The 10,675-nt window shown below is 34.6% G+C and overlaps 2 protein-coding genes across 3 annotated transcripts; one reads left to right on the forward strand and one right to left on the reverse strand.

The window, feature by feature from the left end:
- The first annotated feature begins 405 nt into the window (after positions 1-405).
- On the forward strand, positions 406-2,739 carry LOC111392677 (methylesterase 17-like). The gene is made up of 5 exons (XM_023018059.1): positions 406-454; positions 493-755; positions 842-982; positions 2,019-2,162; positions 2,227-2,739. Coding segments are annotated over exons 1-5 (828 nt in total). The 5' UTR covers positions 406-453; the 3' UTR covers positions 2,506-2,739.
- Positions 2,740-7,708: 4,969 nt separating this feature from the next.
- LOC111392682 (thioredoxin H-type-like) lies at positions 7,709-10,325 on the reverse strand. Of its 2 annotated transcripts, XM_023018070.1 has the most exons (5): positions 10,127-10,325; positions 8,986-9,050; positions 8,655-8,780; positions 8,108-8,230; positions 7,709-7,971 (listed from the first exon to the last, which is right to left on the reverse strand). In XM_023018070.1, the coding sequence occupies exons 2-5, from the start codon at positions 9,004-9,006 to the stop codon at positions 7,834-7,836; spliced, it is 408 nt and encodes a 135-aa protein (XP_022873838.1). In that variant the 5' UTR covers positions 9,007-9,050; positions 10,127-10,325; the 3' UTR covers positions 7,709-7,833. The 2 variants fall into 2 exon arrangements, with proteins under 2 accessions (XP_022873838.1, XP_022873839.1); XM_023018071.1 differs by lacking the exon at positions 10,127-10,325 and having other exon boundaries at positions 8,986-9,678.
- Between the last annotated feature and the right edge of the window lie 350 nt (positions 10,326-10,675).

Consider the following 10,675-nt stretch of genomic DNA (forward strand, 5'->3'; position numbering starts at 1 on the left):
AAAGTATATAAAATTTGTGGTTAAAAAGTTACGTATCCCATTAAATAATAACAACGGATGAATGTTTCATACGTCGCCCTTCTTGAATCATATATGATTTAATCCAGCTAGTACTCTATCGTACAAGAAATGCAACTTCAATTTTGGGTAAAAAAATTCTCATTAAAAAAAAAAAAAATGCTTTCGAGGCCTCATCCGCAGAAACTCGAAAGTTCAATTATGTGGGAATGTGGCCTTCCATTATCACAATTCGTGTAACAGTATATACTAGTCTTGTGCAAATTGGCATTATTCATATGTCGTAATCTAAATTAATTATTATATATTGGACTACTACAACTATAAAACTAAAATCTCAAGACTATTCCAACTATAACACAGAGAGAGAGAGAGAGAGAGAGAGAGAGAGAGAGAGAGAGAGAGAGAGAGAGAGAGAGAGAGAGAGAGAGAGAGAGGAGGAGGAGGAGACGTGATCTCAATATGGAGAAATGTTGGGAGAAGAGTTTGCAGGAGAAGTGGTGATGAAAGAGAAGAGATTGAATAAAGCACACTTTGTTCTGGTACATGGAATTGGAGGAGGAGGGTGGTGCTGGTACAAAATCAGATGTCTAATGGAGAATACCAACTATAGAGTTACATGTATTGACCTCAAAGGTGCTGGCGTCGATCAAACTGATCCCAACACCATTCTTTCCTTCGAAGACTACAACAAGCCGCTCATCGACTTCTTGTCATCCTTAGACGACAATGAAAAGGTCTCCTCCTCTCTTTATAGCTTAATTATTAGAGAGGAGTCACACGTACTCATTTAACTAAATATTAATTCTATTTATGGATACAGGTAATATTGGTAGGACATAGTGCAGGAGGGCTCAGCTTGACAGACGCAATTTACAAGTTTCCCAACAAAATCAGCCTTGCAGTTTTTCTTGCAGCCACCATGTTGAAAATGGGCTATGTTACTGACCAAGATATCAAACAAGTAAGTTCTTTAATACATTCTTACTCCTTTTTTGTGCTTGCGTGCGTGCGTGTGTAGGTGGGAGAGAGAGAGAGAGAGAGAGAGAGAGAGTCATTTCCTGAGTTTTACTTGATATATGAAGCATGGAATTTTGCTACTTAAACAGAATCACCCCATACAAGTGTCAGATGCAGCGTTGACAGCAACACGTGGTTTTTGACTCTGTCCAATGACATAATGTCATATAACACTCTATCATGCCACATGTATAAAATCTCTGTACATATGGCAAAGTTTGTGAAGCATGACAATTATTGTGGAAATCTAAATTTTTAATCCCAAAATTCTTGATCGTTTAAAGTGAAACTTTTTGTAGCAAGCACTATTAATCGATGATAGTTGCAACTACAATTCTACCGTGCATGAATTATAAGTACACACTAGAATGACTCGATGCCCCAGACAATAAATTTCATTTATCTACGAAAATCGTTTGAAGGTGTGAAAAAATTCATTAATTTGTTTGACGGCTCCATATAGACCTTTCTTTAATGGTTATTACTCATTTTTCGTTACCTTGAATCATATAATAAGAAATATTCGAAAATCGAGTAAGGCGAACAATTTGAACTCAACATGTGGGATTGTGTTCATGAGTAAAAGAAAAAATAAGGTAGGTGGTTAGTGTCAAAGTTGGTGGCAGAGAATCATACTCTACAGATATTGTGATACCCACTCCTGACTAACAACTATACTTCTATACCCAACCATTTCTTCGGATAATGAAAATAATTTGAAACTAATTTTTAAAGATTATTTTTATAACTTTGGTGGTACATATCTTTTCCCTTAATATCTAGTTAAGTAGTTATAAGTAGTACAAGAGTAATGCTATCTGTTCAGATTGGTGACGTGGAAGAGAGAGAGAGAGAGAAAAAAAAAAGAAAGAGAAGTCAATTAATATCATGTCATCAATCTGTATACAATGATGTACAAGCAGCATTACTCGTAATACAATGTGTGTTCAATTTTTTTGAGGGTTTGTGATATTTTATAGGGAGTGCCAGATTTATCCGACTTTGGAGAATTTCGTGATGTTTACGACATGGGCTTCGGATTAGGGCAGGATCTTCCTCCAACCACTCTGATCATCAAGAAAGGATTGCAAAGGAAAATCGTTTACCAATTGTCCCCTCAAGAGGTAATTCTTTTGTCCCACTCGATTATAATTTTCGTCTCTAAACATGGTCTATATGACCATTCAGGATTCGACACTGGCAGCCATGCTTTTGCGGCCGGGGCCAATTCAAGCCTTGACACGTGTACAATTTAAAGAGGGGGAGAACACAGAGAATGTTCCTCGTATATATATTAAAACAACTCAGGATAATGTCGTGAAACCTGAGCAACAAGATGCAATGATCAAGAGATGGCCACCATCGGAAGTCTACGTTTTGGAAAGTGATCACAGCCCATTTTTCTCCGCTCCGTTTTCTCTGTTTGGATTGCTTGTTAAGGCTGCAATTTCTGCCGGATGCAACTAGGCCAAACGGAGAAAAACACATTCGAATTACGATAAGACGGGGAGTGAACCACTACGTCTCTTAGTTAGGGACTTAGTCCCGGTGATAAGATGTCACAGAGGGATTCTTGCACTTGAGAAAGTGGTGCTCTTGCTCAACTTGAATCTTGTACATGAATTATTGTTTGGGCAAAATTATAATATGATTATAATTAAATGAGTCAAGCTGATCGATAGAAATACTCCATTCTTGTCATATATTGTTGGTGTATATGTGTGTGGATTGCAAATTATAGTTTGAATGACTTAAACAAAATAAAATGAAGTATGGAGTCTTGGCAATCATCTCTCAAGATATAATAGTATCTCCTCGTAGTAAATGCACTTCAAACTTCTAGGAATCAACAAACTCGAAAATGGATTTTCAGTCTTTGAATGATATTTTATGCTAGAAAACCAAGAATTGTTGGAGTGTTTTGATGCAATATGATAAAGACATGATATAAAATGAATTTAGACTATAAAGGGAGTCAAATTTATAGTGGTTGAGCTCGGCTCGACCCATGAGCCAGTAGTTGTTGAGCTCAGCTCGCGAGCTCTGATTTTTTTTTTAAATAGATAAATATAAACTTTCATTCTTTATCCAGGTTTAGGACCTGCTATTTAAATTTGAGTAGGTGGAGTAAAAAATTGTATACGAACAACTTGTAATCTATACAATTTTTTAAAGAAAATTAAAAACAGTATTATAAAATAACAAATTCTGATTAATATGGTTAAATTAAATATTATTTAGCTAACAACATGTAATTTCAACATATTTATCTTGTAGTTGAAAATGAGTGTCTTCTCAATCCTTCACGCACATTAATGCTTTCAAAATATCTTCTTTTAGTCGGCTCCTGACCTCGCACAATACCCTCTTAATTGTACTAAAAATAAACTCTGAAGCTGCAGTGCAAACCGGAGATGCCAGTAAGTCTTGTGCAATTGCAGAAACTACTGGCCATCGTCATTCATACCTTCGTAAGAATTTAATAACCTCTTCGAAACTTTTTTTAAATTGTTTTGTTGGTAGACATATTATGATTAAAGTGATCAATTAATTCAACAGTCAATGTATTTTTACGTGCCTCTGATATTTGATTACATGCACAAGATAAAGTATTACTAGATGCAACTATTGCATTTACATCATATCATACGTGTTAATACCTTCGAAAAAAGTTAATACTTCAGTGCCATCTTTTTCAATATTAGTGGAATGAGCAAGTGCAAAGGGCACTAGATTAATATTTGTACTAATTCGTTCTGCATATAATTCATACATTTTCACATAATATTTGTTCTAAATTTTTATATGTGATAGGTGTATTAAAAGTTAAAACTCTTGAAATTTGATCAATTATATATTTAGTTCCTCAACAATTATGTTGAGGTCATAATGCATGCTAAAATTTTCAATGTTTTCTAAATTTTAATTCCATAGAATATATAATTGCACTAAAATTGATGTCATTTTTGTATTTATGAAATGTCTTTGCAATTATATAAAGTCGTTTGAGTACCATATGACTAGTGGGATAATAAACTCTAGATAAAATATTCGTAGTGTCATAAAACTAGTCAAAAAAAATTTTAATTTTTAAAGCTAAAAGCCAATCGAATTTATTCAAATAGTGTTGTCATCATCTTTAATATGTCTATTGTTATAAAACTCAGTTATTAAATGTTCAAAACTTGTGCATGACTTTAGTAATACGTAAGTGGAGTTCCATCTATAACCTAAGCCGCTAACAAATATTTTAGCATTCGTTACCCCAAATTAGGCATAAAATTCGTTACCCCAAATTCGCATTCATACTCTCACTTCTCTATGTAGTTGACATCCCTGCCAGAAAGTGGTTTTCAAGAAACAAGGAACCCAATGCCCTTTGTTCTCGTACAATCTCAATAGCCAATCATTGTCATGCAAGCCATACGTGTCAATTATCGTTCTCCAACCATCTTTAAATTCTTCAATATACTGCAAATCATATTCTAATTCGTGTATAGCCCCAAATATCGAACACTTATCCCATGGTAGCCAAACTTCTCTAGCAACTTCTTCAAAATGTGTCACATATACCTCGTATTTGAAAAAATAATCTGAATTGTATTTTGCATCGCCTTATCGTGATCGGTAATTATACCATGTTGGGATTGATCGTGCATGCACTAAAATCATGTCCTGAACAACCATACAAAAATATTTGTGTCTTTGTTCGAAACCAACCCACAATCGAGCAATGTTGATTAAATGTCGTACTTATTAGTAAAATAAGTGTATCAAAGGTAACAATATCGCCAAACTCCTTGTATGTCTACCTACACCGATTATCTGCCCAAAAATACATTTTTTAGCCATGACTCGTTGTCCAAATCCATACTAAAGTAAAGTCCTGAATGTTGTGCTTGCATCTTTGAAAAGTAGGTTTGAATTGCTACAATATCTCCTTTTCCAAGTCTTAAGCACCTCACTCGTTCTATATAGTTCCAACAATCCTTTTCAATACAAATCATATTCTCAAATCCACCTACTTCTACAACTTCATATGCAACGGAATTTCTACCAAATCATTCACTTGAAGCTTCCATTTCACATATGCACTCAAGTTTCTGTTGCATTGATATAACTTGAATTTAGAAGGATTTGTTTCATAATTATGGTCGAGGTTTACCGCGTTAATTATCCAATTTCCAAAGACATCAGAAGATGCAGATATCCTGGCCTTACATCCTATCTTAATTGTTGGTTGTGACTTCAAAGAACCAATGGTATTACCGATTCTTCCACCTTCACGGCTACATGTTAACGCCACATATCTCAAAACTCCATCGTCCTTGTTTTTCGAATTCCTGTTCTTAACTGGGATACCCACTACATAAGCATATTTCTTGTAGCAATTATACATATCGTTTTCATTTTTAAACAACATACCAACTTCAGGCACAATTATACTATCTTTCCTTAATTTTTCACCTTCCGCTACATTTACGGACTCCATAACATTCTCATTATCAGATTGCACCAAAACGTTGTCATGCTTGTCTTACGCGTCCAAATCCATACTTTATTCTACTACGAAAAAAACAACGGTCATGTTCAGTCAATGTATACAGCAATTATCACTACATTTGGTATCATTTTTGAAAAATACTTATGAGTTCAATTGTATGATTTGCCTATACGTATACCAATATGTTATGTAGCCTAGGGTGCAGCAAAACAACGTATTACATATTTATAAGTATATATGAAGTCTACCAATTGCAATAAATCGATACATAAAAAATATTTCAGGTTCAATAACTACAGGTGCAAAATTGAAAAATTGTAGGGGCGTGCAAAACTGCAAAATTTCATTGGTCAAGGCAGTGCCTTGGATTCATGAAAATTAAGTCTTCTAGCTGTAATGAAGCACACAAAAGTTACACATTACAAACTTCTAAACGATAACGGTGAGGATACCTTTATATGTACTGACCAGGATTCTGATGCACAACAAAAATTCCGATTCTTGCGGGTTTCTCAAATTTGCAAATATGGAAGATCTTCACTCTTATGTTTTCAGGTGCGGCTCTTGCACGTTCGCCAGAAGTACTAAAATCGTCGAAAATATCGCTGCCAGAGTTCAAAACAGCGTTGCCGGCACATTAGGATTTCTAATTTCGGGGAAAATGGTTTTAAGAAAGAGTGGTAGTTTTATTGCTGTCGATTGGTTTCCCTTCAAAGGCCAATATGCTGTGTAAATTGGGCTTCCCTCCCAAAAAAAAAAAACCAAATGACACGTCATTTATTATAAAACCCTGTTTTTTAGTTTGTTTCTGAGCCCTTTCTTGAATTTCTTATTATAATAAAGTGTTTTCATTGTAATGCCAAATATTGAACGAAAAATGCTACTCAAACAGGGAAGAAAGCAGGGTGATGTGGCTGCTCATGATTGAGTGTTTTGTTTTTCCAACTTCCAATGAAAATTTATCGAGTGTAGTCTGGAAAAAAATTCTGTCACTGAGTCTGGCCAGGTAGCATGATTGATACTGAATTTTAGTATTTCAAAAGTATTAGAAATTTTGTCTTCAAAAAAGAGACAAATCATTAAGGGTGCAGTTGGTCTAGTTTTCCATTTTCGATTTTAAAACAATTTTTAATTTTCCTCGAAAACGGCGTATTTTGGGCGTTTTACGCATTTTGGGAATTTATAATTGAAAACACTCAAAATGATAAAAAGTCGTTTTGCATTTTTGGTTATAAATTTTAACTCGTTTTCAAAAACGACGGACCAAACGCGTTTTTCGTGTTTTCGAAAACGGAAAATGGCTTGAAAAAGCCAAACCAACCGCAGCCTAATTATCTTTAGGTCCACTGACAGAAACTTAGCAGGTTAAGGATTTCTAGCTGTCTCTTGGTGAAATTTTTTTATTTTTTATTATTATTATCATTATTATTCTTTTTTGGCGTTTAAAACGTTGTTAGTCATTGAACTTACACTAAAAAAATAATAATAATAATAAATAAAAAATTAATCACCAAATCTTATTTAGGCACTGCAGAAGTCTGGTAAATTAGAAGGAATGCTAACGCCCCAAAAAAAATATGACGTAGCATGATAAACTGGGGCTATGGATTATGAAGGCTCAAGTTCGAAGACAATCTCTACTAAAAGCTCAAAGGGAAACTCGATGAGCAAACTACCGAAGTAACAAAAAACGATAGAAAGTAGGGGAACTCTCTTCATATATCCTCAAGTAGTTAACAACAGAATTCTGCACTTCATGTTTTGGAAACGAAACTTTATCTTAGTATGCCCATGTTTGGATTCATTTTGAATCTCTTGCTTTGGATCATTAGATCTTTGTAATTTTTGTTTTGTAGGTCTGGGTATGTCTGCAGTAGTTGTACTCTATTTTTGATCTATATATTTATTTACCGATAAAAAAAATATATAAATTTGTAGATACATTATTTTATCGTCTAACCAGACACTAATAGAACTTGTTAAACTAGTTACTTTTGTATGATTTACTTTCATTCATACGTTCCGTTTTTCTTTTCAGACAAATCATTATCAAGATGAATGTTGAAGCTTCAAAATATATGATGTAGCAAAACTATGATGCTCTACACGTTATTGTTACTTCAAGGACGTATTTGGTACATTACTAGACAGTGTTGAATAGCACTATGAACAATATTTCTAACTTTTTTTTCTTATTTAATTCTGCCTAAGATTATCAAATCCACTTAACCAAACAATTTATAAATGTTCACATAGAGTAACCAAAACAGGAAGATTCAATGAAGGGACCTTCAATTTGACTCGGCAATGGCCATCATCTTCCTTTGAAGTTCTTCCTTGTTGGAACCTACAAGTTTGTCCAGTTGTCGTCCGTCTCTTAGGAAAAAGAAGGATGGAGTGGCTTTGATGTCCCATTTGGTAGTCAATTCCTACACCATAACAGAACAGCTTTTTCATATATCAAGATATTCTGTTTATAAGCACTAGGGATTTTCTAGAAATAGACATGGTGCGAAAATAACATAGACTAGTTCACGCGCATTGAAAGAAAAAGTAACAACTTACTGCTAATTTATCAACGTCCACTGTTAGAAATAAAATTGAAGGATATTTATCGGCAAGCTCAGAGTAAGATGGTGCTATTTCTCTACAAGGATTGCTCCAAGATGTACTGAAATTAACTGCCACCTGTTGGAAAGTACGAATTAGAAAAAGAACGTCTAAAGTGAGAAAAAAAGAGGAAGAGGAGTTCTCATATCAAAATTTGTAACAAGCTCCAAATTCATGGCTTTTTTGCTGATTAAAGCCAACTCCTAAATCAATCTTGAAAAATGACTGAAAAAAATCCAAACTATAGTATTCAAGTTGACACACAGTCGCACACATCAGCAGGTAAAGATAGGTATCTTCTTCAAAAATGCACAAATGACATTAGATTGATGCTGTGCATATGAAAGTGATGTGCCGAATGAGCTAAAATCTGACCCCGGATAGGAATCACTGTGTTTGAAATCATAATGCAATCTAGAATATAAGTGGTTTCCTACTCGGAGGAAATTACATGATCTGCAAAAGTTTACAATGATAGTCAAATAAAGCATAGGCAACTTACTATCTTGCCTTCCTTCCTTGCTTCCGAATTCTTTTCTTCCCACTTCTCCATAGTAGTTATAAGATGAACATTTTCACCTCCAAGCTCTGCTGTAATACTCTTTACATTATCGTTTTGTGTGCAAACCTGCAATGATACAATGTTCTTTATCTACCGGAAAAGAAAGTTCTATTGTTCCAGAGCAAGAATATCTAAACATAAAGGTAAACAAAAAATACACTTGAACCACAATAAACCAAAATAAACCAATACCTATGGCAGTTATCTCTAGAACAGATAAAAAAAAATGAAAACAATTGTTCAATGGAATCGGTGTCTGAACATTGATTACCTTAATCCAGCACTGTCCCATCGCCTATGTACAGCTGAACAGTGGGAAAGGACTACAGCTGCAAGCTGAAAGTATAAATGCACCAGCTTAGTAGATATGAAATAGACTTGATAACATTTTATCTGCAGAATCAACTAAACACATGAAGCTTTTAAGCTCAATAAATCTATTCCTTACAGTAACCCCTCAAGCCAACAAACCGGTCAACAAACCGGAAGTCTAATCTTGTTAACTTTTCTTCCACCTAATTGTCAATTAACGCAAATGCACATTAATGTTGGTTTACAATGTTTGCAGCAAACTGCATTAAGTCTCATTTACTACTTCAAGGAAGGAATCTACTCTAGAGAAATCTATTTCGGTTTCATGCTTCATTGGTAGATTTGTGTGCACCATCATAATTTTGAGAGATCACTTCTCCTGCATTTCTTTGTGTGCGGGTTATGGAGATCTTCATAGTTCACAGTGACAAATGACAAACTTCACACTTTTAGTTGCTGCAATTCATCGAACATGTGCCCTGATGCCACAACTTGTTTTCAATCTAAAGATCAAGACTCGAATACACCTTGTAGTCAAAGTGACAACCCTTCTACAACTTGTCTGCAATCAAATAGAATTGAGACACAAATAGGCTTCTTAGGCAACAACCCTGCTACAAATTAGTTGCATTCTAAAATAATCAAAACTCAACTACGCGGCGTAGTCCACGCCTTTTATCAAAATATCAACCAACCCCCCACCCCAACCCCCGGCCTCCCCCAAGGAAAAAGGGAATTGTAGCATATTGAAAATCATTACAGATAAGTCAATAATCTAGACACGAAAAACAACAAGGGCTTCGGATATCCAACGAATACTGATCAGAAAACATCCCGTTGCATCCATATGTTTCCTGTAATTCTTTAACAAATTCACAATCACCCTAAAAAATTACTCTCTGGGTTTGAAGGAAAGGGATCTGATAAGCGGAATTCTCATCGAGAACAAACAATTCAAGAACATTAAAGAATTAATCTGATTTTTCCTTGATTGAATTGAACTAAAAATTAAATAAATGAAAATCCAATACAATTTTTCTTGCAGATCATATTATTAATCAAAAAACGAATTGAAAAAAAAAAAAAAAAAAAAAAAAAACCTTAAAATCGTGCAGTGTAAGCCTTCGATAATGCACCATTTTTGCGGGGGTGAGTGAGAAAAGACACCCAGATGGATAAAAATGCGGAGATTTGAACAATTACAGAAAGTCTTGATAATATTGGATAAAAGCCGTTTACATTGTCGTTGGCTAACCAATTTTTGAAATATGCTGTACCAAAACTGCCCTTTGGTATAAAGAGATCGGTTGACATTGAGCCAGGGTTTTTTGGTCATGTACTCAAAGATGGTGAGAAAAATGAAGATTTATTTAAAAACTATTCCATTGATTACTATATTTATCTACAACATGTTTGTCTAATTTTCTCTCTTTTAACTTGTTCCATGCTACAAAATATGTATCGTTTTCACCGCCAAATAATAGAGATGGACTTCAACGCATGTTACGCCATCATTTTCTTTAAAAGTGTTATTCGCACCTCTTGAATTATATTGTATTTTTGGGTTTTGGCAATTGCTTTGGCAGCGTAGCCCGATTTCTCCATTTTTCCTAAAACTGATTTTTTCCAAAATTCTTTTTGGACCATAC

This window comes from Olea europaea, unplaced genomic scaffold (assembly GCF_002742605.1).
Source record: "Olea europaea var. sylvestris unplaced genomic scaffold, O_europaea_v1 scaffold959, whole genome shotgun sequence".
In the NCBI taxonomy this organism is placed as follows: domain Eukaryota; kingdom Viridiplantae; phylum Streptophyta; class Magnoliopsida; order Lamiales; family Oleaceae; genus Olea; species Olea europaea.